A 20,500-nucleotide genomic window follows, 5' to 3' on the forward strand; every position below is an offset into this window, starting at 1 on the left:
GACCTATGCCCATTAAGAACACAGAGTTAGAGGGGCAGCTAGGTGGCACAGTGGATAGAGCACCGGCCCTGAAGTCATGAGGACCTGGGTTCAAATCTGGTCTTAGACCAGATACTTGACACTTACTAGCTGTGTGACCGTGGGCAAGTCACTTAACCCCAATTGCCTTAAAAAAAAAAAAAAAGAACACAGAGTTAGGAAATAAAAGCAAAGAACAAAGTCAAAGGGTCAGTGTGCTCCTTCAGAAGTACCACACTTGGTCAGTCAGCCAGGCAGACCTGACTACATTGAAACATGCCTTCCCATAACTTCCTATTTAGGGGATTTGTGATATTATGCAAATTTGTTTCTCCTTTTTCAAATGGCCTACTTTGTATGTTTGTGGTAAACACCTAAAACACAACCAGATACAGCGATACATAGCTTTCTTCCCTCACATTAGAGTCAACTTCGACAAGACACATAAATTATAGCATAGGGGGTTGAATAGAACTTCAGCACACTATATATCCAAGATGACCCAGTTTCAATTCTGGCAGAGATATAGTAACCTAGAGGTCAGTTCCTATTGGGTACAGCCAAAGGGGATACTGAACCAATCTCAGATTACTCCTCTGCCTCCAAACCAAAAGGATATTGTCTTAGTTCTAACTTATCCCCAAAGGATTCAGATTGAACCAGACCAAAGAATAATTTCAATTCCCTATGGGATTGAGAACTGACTGGTTCCAGTTCTTCTCCCTGGTGCAGATATGCCTAAATCTTCCTAAATATATCTGCAAGATTTGCTAACTAGATCATTCTTGATATCTTTCAAAGACTTGTCTTGTAGAGGATCAATCTTTGGCCACTTACCTTCTTTAAACATCTCTTTGTATGGTTTGCAGGGAAGGGAGGAAAATGTATATTAAATTTTGGTTCTGTCATGATCTAACTTATCTTCCTTTTCCCTGCCTCCCACAACACCACTATAAGTCAGCTAAGTTGCCCAAGGAATTTAGGTCCATATTGTAGGCTTTGACAGCCTGAAGTGATAAATGGCTTGGTGTAGGAAGAGGTTTTGAGGATAAAGAAAAATTGACTGTACATGTTAGATGGAATTTGTTGAGACATCTTCTAGGAATGCAAAAGCTTTAACCGTTAAGCCAGTTGGCAGTTTGGTTAATGAATCATCCAGTGTCAGAAAGTGGGTACAAATTCCTGATGTGTGAAGTACTGGATGATCCCATTGTTTTTGGCATGATTATGGAAATATCATCACTATCTTATAAATGAAAAGCTACCTTTGGGATTAGCATCATCCTTTTTTAATTTTTCTCTTAACCACATCAGATACCCATGATTCCTTCTGATTGATCCAGTTTTCTGTAAACTGGAACTATCTTACTAGTTGACTTTACTGTCACATGAAACACTCTACTCTTTTTTTTCTTAGTTACTATTTTTCTCTCAATTTTAGTTATTCTCTCAATTCAACTCAACATGTATTTATTGTATGCCTGCTTTGTTCAAAGCCCTGTGCTAGGTGCTGATGATACACCCCCTGCCCTTCCTCTTGCCTCCACCCTGCCCCCCAAAAAAATCAGTCCTATCTTCACAGAGCTTACATTCTATTCAAGGATTCATATAATCCCAAAGGTAGCTTTTCCCTTATAAAATAAGAAACTGTTAGATAATCCAAGTAGGAAAAAGAGTATAACAACTAGGAGGTATCAAGAACTGAGTCTTGAAGGAAGGTAAGGATTCCATATGGGGAAAGTGAGGAGGAAGTACATTCTAGGTAGAGAGAAATGTGGAATTAATCTAGAACCTTCTATCTACATGTTACTTTGAATCTAACAGAAAGGCATATTCCACATAAGGTTGCCCCAACTAATGTAGTTTCACAATAATATTACTAAAATGTTCTAACCAAACCTTACAGTTAAAGTTGCAAAACCCCATTGTAAAATCGTTTAGTTTATCATCATACTTAACATTTGTAGTATTTATAACTGTCCCCTGTAGTATCATTTTGTCTAACATCCTGTTTTTGAGGTACCAATTCACAGTGCTAGATTCTACCTGTTCTTCGTAAGTGATCATCGTATTTTTCTCATCTTCCTAATAACATGGAATTCTCTTTGAAATGGAGAGGTAGTGGTATCATGAGAGTGAATCCTTTCTTTTCTCAATCAGTATTTCTCTTCTCCAGTAGTGCACAAGGAAGGTGAACACTGGAACACAGAATCCTTCTAAAATGGGCCCTAGAAAATGTCCCCGTTAAAAAAGCCTTAAACTTAAAAGATCATGTAGCATGTATCTGCCAAGGATCATGATTGTGAATTTAGCCAAGAAAGAAGATTAACTGCACAGAAACCTCCCTGTAATCCCCAGTGTCTGAGCCCCCAGAAGTATGTATTCCCAAACATGGTGCATTTAGGGTGAGGACCACACAAGGGTGGAGTGAACACATAGAAGTATCTACGCTATGTGATGTGATGAGTGGATAAAAATGATCATCTGCCCCAAAATATTTCCCTCCTGATCCAGCCAGGGTGTCCCAAATCCCACATTTTCTCACCAAGTTAAGGCATTAAAGGCCTATTGAAAGGTAAATAGTACCTGAAGAGGAGACACACACTAATCTCTTTTTATTCATTAACAATTTAGCTTGAGTTGTTTCATCAAATTAACTCTGTCACCTAGCAGACAGATAAATAAAATGGAAAGGCCTAGGTTGGGGGCACAGGAACCTAGTGCAGTACCTGGGTAGCCAAAGGCAACATGAAGACAAGAGATAAAAATGGAGGAGAGGCAGAAGGAGAGAGAGCATGTTAATGGTAGGAGTGCCAAAAGAAGCAGAAAAGTACCCAAAACATACAATTTAAGTCATAGTATTTGCTCAAGATTCTACAAAATATTCAAACCTTAACTGCTCTCTTGATACTAACACCCCTTTCCAAGATCCTTTGGCTTCATGACTGAGGCTCATCTTTCCTGGCTTCCTCTTTGCCTAACCGTGCTAGACAGTCTCCTTTGATGAATCACCATCCATCTCCTGTACTGGGACCATGGAGGTTTCCCAAGGCTCTGTGCCGTCTCCTCTTTATATCTCTTCTTTGGTGACTCCTCCATAAGTTGAAATATTTTCTTGATGCAGATGATTCCCAAATCTTTCTCCAACCCTAATCTCACTCCCTTACTTCAGGCCCACAACTCTAACTCCAGTTTTGCTGAACATGTGTACTTGGATGCTGGCATCTCAAACTCACTATGTCCCAAGTGGAACTTAGCATCTTTCCACATGAATCTCCCTGCCTCCAAGTCTCCCATTTTTTTGTTGAAGGCACCAGTAGCCTCTTATCACTGAGGTTTATAATTCTGGGGTCCTTCTTACCTCTTCTCTCTCCCTCACCCTCTACGTCAAACCATTGTCCACATCTCATCAGCTACCCAACATTTATCAGCTGGACTACTGTAATAGCTTCCTAAATTAGGTCTCCCTGTTTCCAATCTATCCCCTCTCCAGTCCTGTCATTGAGTTGCCTTCTAGAGCCTGGATCTGACCATGGGCTTAAGAGAAGCTTTTTGTTTGTTTCTGCTTTGTTTGAGTTTTCCCTACTCAAAAACATTTGGTGGCACCTCAGTTTCTCTAGGATAAAAGACATCACTCTGGCATTCAGCGTCATACATGTTCTGGGTCCAAACTGCCACTTCAGCCTTATTTCACACCACCCCCTTTCATTCTTTATTCCAACCAGACTGAATTACAGAACTTGGCATTCTGTCTCCTGCCTCCAAACATTCTATAAGCTATTCCCCATGCCTGGACTCCACTATGTCCTCATATCCACCTTTCCTTATCCTCATCTCCTTTATGTTAAAATGCTCCTCCCATCTTGTAGCCTGCCCTGATAGATCCAGCTGCTCTTTCCCTCCTCAAAATGCCTTATATCATACCTTGTCATAATCCCTCCCTCTCTCCCCAGTGTAATGAAAACTCCTTAAAGGCAGCCACAGTTTCATTTTTAACTTTATAGCCCTAGTGCCTGGGATATTGCCTTGTTACACTTAATAAATGGGTGAAATTAGGGATTTGAGCTAGTTTCCATATCTTAGTAAAATGAGGAGGCTGGACTCAATCATCCATAAGATCCCTTGGCTCTAAATCTGTGATGCTATGATGTTTAATGCCCCTTTCATATCCAAAGTTCTTGGCTTCTAAAATGCTGCAGTGTCACCTCAGGGAGTTCCCGCATTGGCTCCCATGGATTCACTATAAGCAGGAAATCCTTCTGCATGGAGCATTGTCACTTTGTGTACCATTACCCTTCCCCTCCCCCAAGCTACTATGGACGCCCATAAGTGACATCAAAAGTTTTTCACATAGTTCTTCTTCCATAGTCTCATTCCCTTACACAGTAATTTTCTGTGTATTTCTTTCTTTTAGTGAATCCTAGAATCTTGGAACTAGAGGAGTCCTAGGCCAACAGATCAGAACACCACCAACACTACATAGTGCTAGTGTCATCAAGTGGGCCCTTGTATTAGCACTTGGAAGTCCGTCAATGGTTTCAGTCAGCCTCATATGGGCCTTTCACCCTGTAACAGTGGCTCCTCCTTAAGGAAAATGACAGTAAGTGAGAAAGAAGCCATCCAATTATTTTTACTTATGAAAAATTATTCATATGATTACCCTTTTGACACAAAAATTATTTTAAGTAAAAGGTTAAAAATTATTACACTGTATCAATGAGAGCTTTTCTATTATTCTGAATGTAGTTGATTAGAAAGCATGTTATTTACAGGAAAATCAGAGTGACCCAATAGTTTCACTTAAAAAACACTTTCCATAAGAAACTACTATATAAAAATAGTTATACTGGAGATGTGAATCAACAACCAAGTAATCTGTTGGCACTTAAAAACCATTAGGTATAAATAGAAATAACAGGTTATTTTTTTTCCAGAGTCTGAATATTTAACTTCAGTCCATAGCAACCAAACCCACACTTTCACTGACCTAAAAGAAAACAACACTTAGTCCACCAAGGGGCATTAATTCACCATAGAAGAGATTAGAGAAACAGGAAAACATAAGAGAACTGAAAACCAGCACAATACAAATCTGCTGACCTATATCACTAAGTCAGCAAATGTAAAGCACCCACAAGGTTTGATACACTGTTATAGATTTACCAAGAAAGCTTCCTGCCTTCCAGTGGGGCCACAACAGCCAACAGGGGGTAGGGAAGCACAACTGAAGGGACTCTAAAAACGTTCAAGTTCCAAAAAAACATAGATGTCGTCGTATCTTGACCCCTTCATTTTGTGGAAGTTACTTGGCCAGGACTACATAGAAAGTTAGTAATGCTGTTTGTGTTTGTCTTTGTGTAACAGCTCTTATGCAAAAACTAACCCATCTGCAGAGTAGCAGACAGGCCCAAATTCACTGCACCAAAAAGCTGAGAAATGATGGCCTTAATTTCTAAAGACTTTTGAAGTTGACAGAGTTCAAGAATATGAATCAACTTATCCACCTTTATCAATGCCTTTAATAAGTTTTTAAATTCAAGAAACAGACTTAAATTGTCCATTGAGCTTAAAGAGATTGATAGAAACATTTTCGATTCAAGAGATAAGCTTTTAAAAATTAACTTAATTTTTTTAGGTCCTGACTTAAATTTTCTCCACGTTTGGGTAGGCTTCTTCTGCACAGCTGCAGATATGCCAGTCTGGTTGCAAGTGAGGCAGTTTAAGCACATCCATTTATTATTTAATACATATTTTTTATAAGTTCCTTGAAAACAGAGACTATTTTCTTACTGTCTTTGTTTCCCTAGTAGAGTGCCTTGCAAATAATAAATGTTTAATGTATTTGTTGACTGAATGAACAGTGAATGAAATAAAAGTGCGGAGGAATAGCTGGGAAAATTTAGAACCTGGAAAAGCAGGATATTGAAGTGGTTAGAATGGCTGTGGCAAGACAAGACTAATCTATGGTATTTTCATAAAAGAGGCACACTTTAAGTGGAACTTAGAAATGGAGAAGGGACAAGGTTCTGTGGAGTAGAGTATGGAGTTCATTCCAAGCAAGAAAAAAAGAAATAGAATGAACAATGACTGACCAGGAGTATATTAAATAAGTTGATTTGCTTGGCAGTCATGGAGGTCACAGTTGGGGACTGTGGGGTGAAGTCATTGGATTTTACCAAGAGGAAATCATTGATAATCTGGACAAGATTCATTTCCAGGTCTTAGTGTAGGCTGGATATCAGGAGATCAAGGAAGATGTAGAAGAGAGGAAACAAAGGCAAATGAGTATTTAAAAAAATCATTCCGTTGCCTTTAATTGTGAAAAGGAAGGAGAGGTGAAATTACCAATGTAGGTGAGAACTGAGGATGCTTTTTATGGAGGAGAGGGCAGCAACCAAGAGAGTCAGATGTACATAGATAGAAAGGAGGGAAAGAATGAAGGTGGAAGCACAAGTTCCAAAATGCAAAATCATCCTTTGAAATAAGTCAGTAGTTAGCAAAGGGTGTTTGTTAAACGCTGTCCTGATTCAAATTTAACATTTTGGCCTTACTCAATTATATATTTTTCATAAAGGTCTTAACTTTTCATTCTTTGTACTAGTATTCCTAGCATATAGTAGGGTTTGTTAATAAAAACTTGCTGATTAATTTATTGATTACTCTTCTCATCTCCAGCAATGCAATTTGCAATACTTCAGCAGCAGTTAAAAAGGAGTAAGATATAGAACAAGCCATGATATCAGTAATGCTATCAGCATATACTGCTTTACCTCTGAGTAGTGTTTCCTCAGTCTTGACTATAGGAGAAAATGCAGTAAATGGCATAGTATGTTTTCATATATATGTACAGTATTTTTATGCAAAAAAATGCATAAAATTCTCCTCTATCATGAAACGTCCATTAGCCAAGTATAGTATATGAAATTTCCATCCATGATAGACGTGGTTCTCTTCTCTCTCATGTTGATCTAAGTGGACAGGGTGAGGTGTGTCTCCAGGAGCTTCTGTTTCCTTTACAACGTTTTTCATCCACCTCTTTCTCTCTGTTCACACAGCTGCTACCCTGCTTTAAGTGTCTCTCCTCTCCAATCCATCTTCCACAAAGCTTCCTAAAGCATAGATCTGACTCTCCTGCTCGGTGTGATGAGTCTGGCACATCCACTGAGTGCCTCAGATGACTCCTTCATTTGGAGGATGCTAGGGAGAAGAGGGCATCTCTCCATGTAGAGGTTCTCTAGGGAGCATCTTCTGGGAGAATCATGATGACACACATTGGAGAGACAGACTGGAGCATGCATAGACATTCTGTAACTGGTTCTGATTGACTCACCATATGTCAAAGAGGAAGCTATTTGATTGGCACAGAGACATTCAAAAAGGCCCGTCAACTTCAGCCATGGGCTCTGCCTCTGAGCTCTTGGGAGCTAATAGTCTTGTGAATTCAAAAGTCCCAGTAGGCTCCTTGGCATCTGTCTTCCAGATTTTAAGTTTGTAGCCAGCACAGGATTGATGCCCTAAGGAGCAGTTTGTAACCTTTGGCAATGACCCTATGATACATCAGCCCAGCAGAAAGCTGAGATGCAGGTTCACCCAATAGTTATACCCCAGCCGGATATAAGCGTGGTGGCACTAATGCTGTGTAGGAATTGACCTAAGTTTAGAGCCTACTCTCCAAAATGTTGGTAGTTTATTCTTGTTCAGAGTAAATATCCCTTTGTAAAGCTAAATCATGGTAATGGTGGGAACAGAGTTGGTAAAGTAAGGATAGGTAGCACTCCTTCTCTCTGCTCCTGCACCATCTCCTGCCTGATCCCCAGCCTCAGAGGGAAGAGGAAAAACCAGGCAGCATGCTTTCCATCTCCTCCTTACTGTATGTTTCCTACAGGAAGGGACCTTCTATCTGCTGCTGCACCTTCTCCTGCCTGATTTCCAGCCTTTGCTGGAAAAAGAAGAGGTGCCTTTCACTTAATGATTAACAAACTCATTTCTGGTAATACCCTACACATCCCAGTGATTCAGAACCCCTGTAGTTCATCACACAAACCCCATTCCCATCCCCCACTACCTGATTCCTTATTCCCATCCCCCTCAACCCACCTACCCCAAAATCCCAACTTAACATTATCCACCACTTTCACTGTGTCCTCTGGAATGCCTGTTCCATAGGCAACAAACTTGCTTTCATCACAATCTTTTCCTTTCCCACTCCTTCCATCTTCTAGCTATCACTAAATCGGGGCTCCCCCCTGATGTCACACCCTAGTTAGGGATCTACCAGTCATCTCCATATTGCTATGTTTGACTTTTGGTCACTGTCCACATCTTGAAGCTCTCCTCCCTTGGCTTCCACTACTACATTATCCTACTTTACTTCCTACTTCTTCAAGCACTCCTTTATCACCTTCTTGGATTCCTTTTATTCCTTCTGCCCCTTAACTGTGGACATCAAGACTCAATTCATGGAATTTGCATTTCTTCCTCTGTATTCTCACCTCCATAAGCTTATCCACTGTCATGGCTTTTGCTATAACAGTGCTGATGATATCCAAATATTTATCTAAATCCAGACTTTGAATCCCGTATACCCAACTGCTTCTACCACATTTCCACTTGGATGTCTCAGTGTCGCTTCAAATAAAACTTGGGTGGAACAAAACTCATCATCATCTTTTCCTATAATGCCAACCTCACTCCTGTTTCCTACCCTCTACAGTTTCCCCATTTCTGTCAGGTTTCCTAGGCTTAATACCTCATTTGTCTTGGGCAGCAGGGAGAGATAGGAGATAAGAGTTCTATACTTGGAAGCAGTTTGAATACTGCCTGAGACACTAGCTGTGTGACCCTGTGCAATTCACTTAACTTCTATTTTTAAACTTCTCTTTAATAGGGATGATAGTAGCACCTACTTCACAGGGTTGTTGTGAGGGTCAAAGGAGATAATATGTGCAAAGTGCTTTGCAAACCTTAAAGTTCTAGATAAATGTTAACCATTATTATGATTATCTTCATTTTCTCCTTCTGACTTTATCTTCTTTACCTAATATATCATCAAGTATTGTTTATTCTTTGAAGTATCTGTCACTTATTCCTTCCTTTCTACTTCTATTAATGACATCCTGACCTAGGCCTTTATCATTTCATGTATCTGGGACGATAAACTAGCTTCTTAACTGGTACCCTTTAAATAATCAGATGGACCTGTGATCTAACTGAAGTGATAGAAAATGGGGTAGAAGATACTAAAAAAAATACTGAGTTCTAAAGCCATCTACAAATATTATTTTAACTGTCAGCATTCACTGTCCAATTGTTGTCCTATAACCAACAAATTGATACAGTAATGGATGAACCAGATAGCATCCAATTGATGTTCATAATCCCTTCACCAGTACAGATCACAGCCCCTCCACAACTTATCAGCCCATATGATTTTAGTTCGTGTCTTTCCATAAATCACCACAGTGTACTGTAAACCCTCCTCTTGATTCTTTTGCTATCTTGAGTACCATTGTAAAATTTGGATCATCTATCTATTGTCTCACATCCTCAATACATTACTTACTTATCTTCTTTTCCAGTGTACATATTTTAATGATTTTTTAAACTACTTGTACATAAGTCACCATTGATAATATAGTATAGATATCCTTTCACTTATCTGCAACAGCATTATGTCATTTGGTTTCATTTATGGTAGAAATATCAATATAGATACTATTCGCCTCCTTCAATAATATATTGATTTGTTAGTCAGTGGACAAAAAATACATGTCGAGTTGTTCAGTCGTTTTCAGTTGTGTCCAACTCTTCATGACCCCGTTTGGGGTTTTCTTGGCAAAGATACTGGAATAGTTTGCCGTTTCCTTCTCCAACTCATTTTACAGATAAGGAAACTGAGGCAAACAGGGTTAAATGACTTGCCTAGGGTCACATAGTAAGTGTCTGAAGCCAGATTTTAACTCAGGAAGATGAATCTTCCTGACTTTAGGCCTGGCACTCTATCCACTGCACCACCTAGCCGCCCACACATTGAGTACCAACAGTACATTAATATTTATTAGCAGCCTAAGAACTGTGTGTTTCTGGTAACCTTTTGGCCCATTTTCAATCATCCCACCACCATCAATGCATAAGTTAAAGGGATTATATAAACCTGGGACCTATTTTGTATTTGGTATCCTTATTAATATTGAAGGTACCACCATCCTTCTAGTCACTCAGGTTCACAACTTTGCTGTCCTCACATATCCAATCAGATGCCCAGTTGTGTCATTTCTGTGTCCAGCAATATCGCTCACATATGTCTCATTTTCTCTGCTTACAAGGCCACCACCCTAGTTTAGGCCTTCATCATCTCACCTGAACTATTACAGTAACCTTCTCTGTGGTCTCCCCACCTCAGGCTGCTGCCTACTCCAATCCATCCTCCACACAGTTGCCAAGGTGATTTTCCTAAAACACAAATCTGAATACATCACCATCTTTTCTTCTTCCCTGCCCCCGTTAAGTTCCAATAGCTGTCTATTACCACTAGGTTCACACGTAAACTTCTCTGTTTGGCTTTAAATCTCTTCATAATCTGACTCCTTCCTTCCTTTCCAGTCTTCTTACACATGATTCCCTCCCTTCACTCTGCAATCTATCCATACTGACATCCTAGCTGTTTTGCACACATGCTGCTTCATCTCCCATCTCTAAGTCTTTGCATTGGTTGGTACCCCTGACTTGAATTCACTCCATTTTCACCTGTACTTCTCAGAATCTCTGCTTTCCTTCAATTTGCAGTGCCACTTTCTGCATGAGGCCTTTCCTGATCCAACCAGCTGTTAGTGTATGTCCTACCTCCCCCCCCAAAAAAACCACCTTGTATTCATTTTGTATATATTATTTATACGTTTAAAACTGTGTGTATCCTCTCCATTAGAATATAAACTCCTTGAGGACAGGAATTGTTTCACTTCTGTCTTTTTGTATCCCCAGCACTTAGCATAGTTCCTGACACATAATAGGGGCTTAATGAACACTTGATTAATTGATTGATTGATTGATTGATTGATTGATTTTGGTCCTTTTTGAGGATCTTAGGGAGATGAGGTTCCTTGAAACTTTGAGCCTGCAGCCAGTAGTCAGAATCTGTCATGGGCCTCATATTAGAAACCTTCCAAGCTTTGTGGAATTCTGTTGTTCCCCATCCCAAGGCACCTCCATGTCACACAGAGGCCCCAGAATGGGACTTTTGTAGAAGCCACCTTGCACTTGATGACTAAATTCATCTTCTAAAATATTGTTTCCTCCCCCTAGTTTCCCCCCAGATGCCTCTTTGTGGTAGGCAAATGACCTCAAGTTCTCAAAGTCTTTGGCAATGGAACTCATTTAATGCTTCTAATACTTTGTAATCCTTCAGAGTTGGAATGGCTTCAAGGATAGGCCTGGTGACAAACTCAACATCTGCCGTATGAGGAACCATTTCACCAACTACTGAGAGGCCTGTTGCCAGATTATTAGCCACCATTTGATGAATAGTTTTGACCATAGAACCAATGCAATTTATGAACATTCACCTACTAAGATATGGAAGGGGTTGTTGTGTGTGTCTGTGGAGATAGCATGCACTCCAGTGAAGTATTCAAGTAAAATACTGCTTTCATGTAGTCAATCGCTGAAAAATTTTAAATGATTTCTTATTCTGTTACATTAAGTCCAAACTCCTCTGCTCGGCTTTCAGTATCCTCCACTATCTGATTCCAGCTTACCTTTTCAGTTTTATTTTCCTGTACTTTGAAACATGAACCCTACATCCTAACCAGACCAGTCTTATTAGAATTAGTCCTGCCTCATGCTTTTTCATGAAAGAACCACCCTTTTCCTTGGAATCTATTTTTCTGTACTCATCCAAGTCTTACTCATTCATCATGGCCAAGCTCAAGTCCAGCCTTCCTCTCACTTTTCAGAACTTATACAGCTCTACAATCTACACTGTGCAGCCTAGCATGACAGTACCATTTGATATTTAATTACACACCATCTTTTATTGTTCTTTTATTATTTCATGTGCTGCCCAGTTAGGCCATAACCTTTATAAGGACAGTGCTATAGAAGTACTGCATTTTAGTGGCTTTCTAATCCAAATAGCTCATTAAATTACTCAATCCCCATCCCCATAAGATCTTCACCAACCCAATCTTTAGTGCTACATAGAAAACGAATCGAAACTTAATCCTTAATACTTTTTTAAAAACTATTCTGAATTTAAACAGTAAAAAAAAAAGCATTTCAATATGCATAGCAGAACACATTATATGAAACCATGTCTTTATTTCATACCACTTCCTTCTTTAAAAAATATGTAATAAATTCTACTCCTTACTTTCAGAACTACCCTGCTTACCCATTCTTTCTTCTGACCTTCCATTTCTTCTCATCTGTACATTTTAAAAGTGTTTCAATAGCCCCCACCCCTTTTTTGGCACTAGTATTGCTAATCCCCCTGTCCTCCTGAACATAAATTTAAAAGAGGGAAAAAAGCCTTTTAACAAATAAGCATGGTCAAGCAAAACAAAGCTACATGGAAGCACTTCTGAAAAATGTTCCTTTCTTTCAGCATTTCAAGAGTTCCCCCCTCTGTCAGGAGGTGCAGAACCCTCATTATCAGAGGTCCTCTGGAGACATGGTTGGTCATTGCCTGACCAGAGTTTTTAAGTTTTTTCTTTTCTGTTGTTGTTGTATAAATTGTTCTCCTTGTTCTACTTACTTTACTTGCATCAATTCATACTTTTCAGGATTCTCTGAAATCATCTCCATTATTTATAGAAGCATTTTTAAACAAAAACAGTGGGCCTGTATCTTCTGAGTTTCCTTGAAAATATCTTGGGCTATGTGCTAGTTCACGCAAATATGCTTTTCCTTTGCAGGGGGCTGGAGACAGTTTTGTGGGAGCATTGGCCTTCTACCTGGCTTATTATCCTAACCTGCCCATGGAAGAAATGATCAAGAGAGCCAACTTGGTTGCATCAGTCAGCGTCCAATCCTCAGGAACCCAGACTTCTTTCCCTTACAAAAAGGACCTGCCACTTAATCTGTTTTGATAAAGATTCCGAGGCTCATATAATTGCAATTAGTGTGTACAAGGCAGAGAATTCAGCTACCTTGTACACTTTGACAATGTGCTGTCCTTTACATGCAAAGGATGTTCACCCACCATCCACAGGGTACCTGCTTTTTGTTGTTTATACAGTAATGATGACTGATTCCTTAGACACATTTGCAAAGCAGCTGGCCAGGATTAGGCGTACAGCCTGAGGCTAGGCTGAGATTTTGCAGGGATCTGCAATTTCATCACTATTTGAAAAACAATTCGAAGACACATCCTAATGATAGTGAGTCAGTAGCATCAAACATATCCTATACTGCCTTGCACATAGCCAGCATTCAATAAATGTTCAGTGAATGAATGGAATGAATGAACGAATAAGTGAACAATTGTGTGAGTTTCCTAAATAAGTCTAAAAACAGTGGGTCCCCATGCATATACATTCCATACTGGCTCAGCAGGGGACAGTGAATGAACAAGCTAATTGTTTGGCCCACAGCTTAATCATATATCCTTACAGCTATTTATCAAAGTAATGCCTTGAAATAGGCAACTCCTCTTCCGAAGCTTCAGCACTATTTGAACCTCTGTGAGAAATAAAAATCTAGGATGGGACTCCAGGAAATGACCACTGCACAGGAAATAACTCTATTCTGAAGCTGAAGTGCAGATTTTAACTATCCCGCAGGCTAGCCTATAGCCATGGAAGGACCAGTATTTCTGTAATGGCATTGACCTCCTAGGGGTTTACAACCATGGTGTCATTTCTTCTCTCACCATTGCTAGTAATGAGATTCTCAGTCTGAGATGGAAACCAAGATAGTTCTCAGAGAGGGAGCTGTTCCCTTTTGGTTCCCCACTGGAGATTTCCTTATAGCCAGACATTCGGGAAAAGCCAATTTGTAAGAAATGGGTGGGAGAATGGCAGCTGCTTCTTTGAAAAGGCCAGGATTCCTCAACCAGGAGATAAGAATCTACAGATAGGACCCTAAGCCTCATCTGACACATACTCAACAAGAAACAGGGTCAGAGTATTAAGGGCTGAAATGGACTTCAGTGATTTACCAATCTAACTGCCTCATTTTACAGAGGCAAAGGGAATTGTCCAAAGTCACAAAGATGTAGGTGACACTCAGTCTTGAAGTCACATCTTCTTGTCTTTTAAGCCCAGTGCTTTCATTACACTGTGATAGCATATAGTTCTAGTGCTGCCAACTATCCAGCTGTGTGACCACAGGCAACTTTCCTATCATCTCTGGGCGTATTTCATCTAGATGAAGAATTTTGACTAAATATGAAAGGTTTCTTTCAGTTCTAAAATTCTACAATGCTAAGCTAGTTGCTGCAACCATGTGAAGGCACTACACCTTCCTCCTCCTACGATGTAATCACAAAGCTTCTGCAAAATAAAAAATCGCTCTTCCTTACAAGGTTGAGATTCTCAAAGGTAAAAGTATAAGTAACACTATCTACCTACACTAAAAAATAATAGGCTTTAGGTGATCTGGGCTTAAGAAGATGGACAAACTGCAATTTTTTTCTAATTGCATAAGCACAAAGTAGGTTCTCCGAGGTTTCTTGATATTCTAAATACTCCATGTGTGAGTTCCCTACTTTGCCTTTCATTTCTGCCTCTACCTAGGCACTTATTGCATGATCAATCTGGAAGGTTAATTCTTGCTCTTCTCTGGGGTAAGAAGGAGGGCTAGAAACCCTTGCACCAGAAGTTCTGAGGAAAATTTTCATTTCTTATTATTATATGAAACAATGGTCATTTTTTAAAAATCAACTATTGTGTTAAAAAAAATCAGTGGAAAAAAAATCACTAAGAGACAATGGTACTTGCTATTTTAATTTTTTTTATTGAAGGCTGTAAAAATAACCAGAAAGATAAATAAATGTTGATGCAATGATCTATGTCCTAAAGCAAAGAATTTTCTTTCGATGCATTGTTTTCCTTCACAATGGCATTCAAATCACAGGAGGCGGTGATTCCAAGCCATTTCCTTTCCTTTGGGTGCACATTGCAGGATTTCTGAATCAGTGTTTCCCCCCCCAAGAGTCTTCCTCATTTATAAATCAATTCATTTTCAATCCATTGTTTAAATGGAGCGCACTTTTTTCTTCTCCACAAAGAGGACCCGTTTGTTCACTGCAAAGAAGCAGATTTTAATGGAAAACTTAACTTAAAATCTGAAGAATTTACAGATTCGATTACACTTGTCATCCAAAAACACTTATTTGAAATGAGCTTTCTCCATGTTCTACCTTTATTCTTCAATACATTCTTTCTCTTTTTACTTTTTTAGAAAGATCCTTTTTTTAGAAGGATGTTTTTACTGTTTTAGAAAGATCCATTCAACATTAACATGCAGTTTAGTTAGCTGAGCTGGCAGCAAATGAAAGGTCAAGGAACACTGGCCAAAAGACCAGAGGGCAAATTCACAGCCACCAGCTGATCACTGAAGTCCTCGGGAGCTGGCCAGCATGAGCCACCTTGGTGTACCAAATGAAAGAAAATTAAAGAGAAGACTGGAAATAAGTCTTGGGCTCCAGCAAATCACTGAATCATTCTTGTGGGAGGTGAGCAAGGTTAGGCCTACTTAGGAGTTACAGTGTGTGATGGTTCACCGGAAAGGACACCTGGAGCCATCAGCAGACAAGGCAAACACAAGCCTCCTTGAGGAAAAGGGTTTTTGTTTTCCTCTAGGCATTCTTATGAGCATATGACTTAAAGTAACACTGGACTAAATGACATTTAAATGAATGACAGGCATGAAAAGTTTGATTTCCTACATCTCATGCCAAAATTAAATCACCACCTCCATCCCATCCCCATGACCTTAACTGGTCATATTGTTATTTCTTCACATGTGACTTGACCCCTACTCCCTTATCAGAATCTTCTACATTCAGAAAAGCAGACAGGCAGAAGGACATGGGTATGAAAGGATTTAGATGACCAATCTATACCCTACAGACAAACTTCAAAGTTGTTTTATGTACTTCCAGAAATTATAATAAGCCCTGGAAAAGCCTACACCTTCCATGAAGCAACTTCTCTCATTTTTACCAACTGGGTCGTAATGCAGAAGGACCAGTTTCTCTCGTAACCGGTTTCTCTTGGTGTTGAAGGTGTAACCTGTCCCTGCTTGGCTCACCATTTTCACAAGGAGGGTCCTAAAATTACAGAGGAATTTATCAACAAATGAGGAAAAGAACTACAAAGTCATTGAGCAATGGCATATATTGAGAGCACACAGTACAACTGTAAAGGAATTGGACTATTAGACACTATTTTATTTGTACCCTTTAGGTGGAAGATTTTTAGTTCTAAGAGGTCCTGCATTTTCAAAAGATATACAGGGGAGCCAAGTTTCTTATTTCCTGAGCTCTATAATATGTATGGTAACCTAATAATTCCATCTAGGAGATTAACAAAGTAATCTCAGCAGAACCTGTAGGCTAATTCAGGAAACTAAGGGTATCAGTCTAAGAAAAGATATCCTTGCCACCATTTAAGGCCAGGCTAGATATCAGGATACAAAGGCTATGAAATAGGAATTCCTCAAAATAATTTGGTCTTAACCTTTGAATCACTACAGTCAATGGCCTACGCATAAGCATAGTTATGAACTATTACAAGTACATGCACCCATCTGCTCTTTGGTGTTTATGTCAGGCAAGATTTTAATAGCTACTTCATATTTGGTCTAAGGTGTGTTTTATATATCCATAGCAAAAGACTGCCAAGATTTGTGAAGTATACCACTGATTTGGCCCTTAACTCGTCATATTGTTATTTTTTCACATGTGACTGGACCTCTGGATTTTATGACTCTCAAAGGCAAGGACTCTTATGTAACGTTGTATTCCTAACAGTACCTTGAGAGTAAGTGTTTGAAAAACATGTGGCTGAAGTATGCAATAATAATAACAACTAACTTTTTTTTGCCTTTCTTTGTATCCCCAGCGCTAACCTAGTAGGTGCTTAATAAATCCTTGTTGACTTGGGCATCAATTATGATCACATCATGCAAGGTGGATATGTATTTATATAAGTCATAGCCCCTCAAAAAACTTATGACAGAGGGGCAATGACAAACACCCCACTAACTAATACAAAACAAAACATGATCAATTCCATTAATAGAGACAATTGATGAGATAAGCAGTACCCAGTATCCAGAAAAGCACAGAGGAAGCCATTTCGCTGTAAAATCACAAAAAAACCCCCACTAAATTCTTAAATTTTAAATTTTAAATAAGCAAATAGCTCATTTCCATAATACATCTTTTTGCACTTTTATAGATTATCCTGTATTATAGCTTATTGTCTTCTTTCCCCTATCAGACTCAGCTGTGAGGTGAGGGGCTGTCTTCTTTGTTAATTGTCCCCACAGCACATACACTAAAGTGTTACAAAATAGTAAAACTTATTCATTTACTTCAACAAAGGAAACCTAGTTTTTACTAGTTTTACTTTTTTAACAAACTGCAGGCAAATGTCCTTTCTAAAGGTCAGACTTTTTTCAGTAGAAGAGACCTTACTCTAGTCATCTGCTATGAGACCTTTTTTGAAATGATGTAACAGCCCAATAGTGGGCTACTACTATTTACAATTAACAAATTACTATTTGCAGACTTTGATATTTTTGAAGTGATAATAATCCAATCCAGAAAATGAAACTGATATGACTTGAAACAGGCCCTGTGGCCTCATCAGTGTTATATCTGTAACCACTAGCATCCCTGAACAAACCTCAGACATATGCCCTATTTTGAGGAACGATGGTAGGGCCCTTAATGTGAGGTGAAAGGAGAAAAAAGGTAATGATTTAAGGTAGAAGATATTGAGTTCAAGTTAGGTAGAACACACACACACACACACTCCCATCCCCTCCATGAGATGTCCACTGAACAACTGGACAGGTGGGAAAAGGATTTGGTTATCAAATCTCTAACACAAAAAAAAGATTTAATTAAAAGATGGCTCACCTAGTTATTCTAAACTACACAGGAAGCTAATAAACTTTAAAAGAAGGGAAAGCTAATACTCTTAGGCATCTACCTTAAGGCGGTAAGAAAATGGAAAGGTCCCACATACAAGAAAATATCCATATCCACCTTTCCTATGGTAGCAAAGAAATGTAAACACAATAGATGCTTATCAATTGAGGAATGACTAAACAAACTGTGGCATATAAATATAATGAAATATTACTGTGCTATGAGAAACTGGATTTGGAATCAGAAAAACCTGAGTTCAAATTCTATCTCAGATACTTGCTAGCTGTGTGACCCCAGGGCAAGTGACTTTGCCTCTCTTTGCCTCAGTATCCTCATCTGTAAAATAAGGTTTCTGAACTCAATGACTTCTAATGCCCTTTGCAGTTCTTGATCTATGCTCCCATAAAAACTACATGAAGAATTCAGAGAAGCATGTAAAGACATAAACTGATGCAGAGTGAGTGAAGAAAATCCAGGAAAACAGTGTACATAATAGCTATAACAATGTAAATGGAAAGAACAAAAAAAAGAAACAATACTATGTAATTATAATGACCAAATTAGGCCCCAAAGAAGAGTTATGAAAATGCACCTTCCCTCCCTGTTTGCAAAGGTGGGGGGCCATGGGTATAGAAATATTACTTATAATGTCAGACAAAATTAATGTATTTTTTTCTCAAAACTTTGTTTTCCTCTTTTTTTAATCTTGTTACAAAGGACGACTTACTGGATACCAGAAGGGAAAGAGACATTGGGAAATGAAGATGATATAAAATGATCAATAAAATAAGGTTTTTTTTAACATTATAAAACAAAGGAAACTTACTTACTTTGACTTGCTCTTGGCAACTTTTGGTAGCAAAGCAAGGGTGGGAAGAAAAGAAAAAATATACTAATTAATTAAGCCAATTACCCACAGTTTTCCATTATAATTTTACAGGACCCAACTACCACTACCCACGAAATTAACACATATGGGAAGATAGCCGCATCAATATTTATCTTATCAGGAAAAACAGTGAAGACACCAAGTTCCCCTCAATACAGTTAAGACTTTTGTAGGAGGCCTGCAAATTTCAAATCCATTAATAATTATTAACAGCCCATCCAGGCAAGTCACAAAACTTGGGTTTGGAACGTTTCCTATGATTTTTGAAAAGACTTTGGACTTGATTTTCTCCGATAGTGACTTTTACAACGTCCACTCTAAGACCAGGTGACACGCCAGGTCCAGGCCACATCCCTTCGCGCATACCATTTACACACATTACCAAGTTTTACAAATTTGTCTTGACTTTTCCCATTTGGGGGAGGGGGGTATATAATTAACAACTTCGACCCCCGAAACACTAAAGCTGAAAACTTCCACACTTTAAAGAACAATCACAGTTGTTTTGGGGAGAAGCCTGGGTAGGTGGGGAGAGAGTGCGCAGACGCGCCGCGCGGGGCCTCCTGGGCATTGTAGTGCCGAGAGCTTGCAAATCAGAGGCCTGCCGAGCGACCACTAGTCCCAGCATTCCGCCATCCCTGCGCTAGCACTAGTGGCCGGCCACTCCCTCAGCAGTCGCAGCCGCTGCCCTCGGCCCCACTTACAGCAAACAGCGGAGAGTAGCATGGCGACGGAGATTAGGGCTGCGTCCACAGCTCGCTAAAAGGCGAGCTGCATGGAGCCCTTCCGGCTACGTTGCAAGCAACAGCTTCCGGGGCACTGCTCTGCTACGCAAACAACTTCCGGGGCGCAGCTGGAGCCCCGCCTGCTCCTGGTTCATTTCGACCTCAGGTCACTTTCTAACACCTATGCCTGAAAGATTGTCTAACTTTGTTGACCTGTGGTCTTGCCATTCCCCATTGAGCATAATTTCCCATCCGGACTGAGTGATGTACTTAAACATTTTGCAAAGTTTTATAGACATTTTTCTATGTGTGGAATTTCCAGTGAACAGGGCAAACTTTTGTGGCATTGACAGGCCCCATGAATTCAACCCAACTACATTTTATTGAGCCTCTGCTATGTGCAAGACGGTGTCTTTTATCTGAGACAAAGTTTTTTAATTCCCTAAGGGCTGTTTTGTTAATTTAGATGTTTTTACAAATAGTTATTCCATTTAAGTTCATTCAGTTTTGTTGGCATGTAATTAGGTATCATAAATAACAGTTTCTGACAATGTTCTTTAATCCTAATGGTCATTTTTAATTTTCCCTTCTCATTTGTGATTTTGGTCGTTTGTGCAGTTCCTGTCTCTATCTGTCTTTCTCTCTCTCCCTCTCTCCTTTTCCTTCCCTGCCACCCCTCAATTATCAATTTTATTGATCTTTGCCTGAAACCTGATCTTGGTTTATGATCTTCTGTTAATCTCTCATTTGATTTTCAAAATGCCTGCT

General features: G+C 39.4%; 2 protein-coding genes across 2 annotated transcripts in view; one reads left to right on the forward strand and one right to left on the reverse strand.

The window, feature by feature from the left end:
• The window catches only part of RBKS (ribokinase), a 128,515-nt gene extending 113,598 nt beyond the window's left edge, over positions 1–14,917 (forward strand). Inside the window, exon 8 of the mRNA XM_027850452.1 lies at positions 12,930–14,917. Coding sequence (XP_027706253.1) covers positions 12,930–13,103 — 174 coding nt within the window. The 3' untranslated portion in view covers positions 13,104–14,917. The remainder of the gene's footprint in view (positions 1–12,929) is intronic.
• Positions 14,918–14,950: 33 nt separating this feature from the next.
• MRPL33 (mitochondrial ribosomal protein L33) lies at positions 14,951–19,820 on the reverse strand. Its single transcript, XM_027850324.1, has 4 exons — positions 19,712–19,820; positions 18,949–18,967; positions 16,182–16,288; positions 14,951–15,260 (listed from the first exon to the last, which is right to left on the reverse strand). The coding sequence occupies exons 1-4, from the start codon at positions 19,731–19,733 to the stop codon at positions 15,211–15,213; spliced, it is 198 nt and encodes a 65-aa protein (XP_027706125.1). The 5' UTR covers positions 19,734–19,820; the 3' UTR covers positions 14,951–15,210.
• Between the last annotated feature and the right edge of the window lie 680 nt (positions 19,821–20,500).

Source organism: Vombatus ursinus, unplaced genomic scaffold, assembly GCF_900497805.2.
Source record: "Vombatus ursinus unplaced genomic scaffold, bare-nosed wombat genome assembly UNPS02009062.1, whole genome shotgun sequence".
Lineage (NCBI taxonomy): Eukaryota > Metazoa > Chordata > Mammalia > Diprotodontia > Vombatidae > Vombatus > Vombatus ursinus.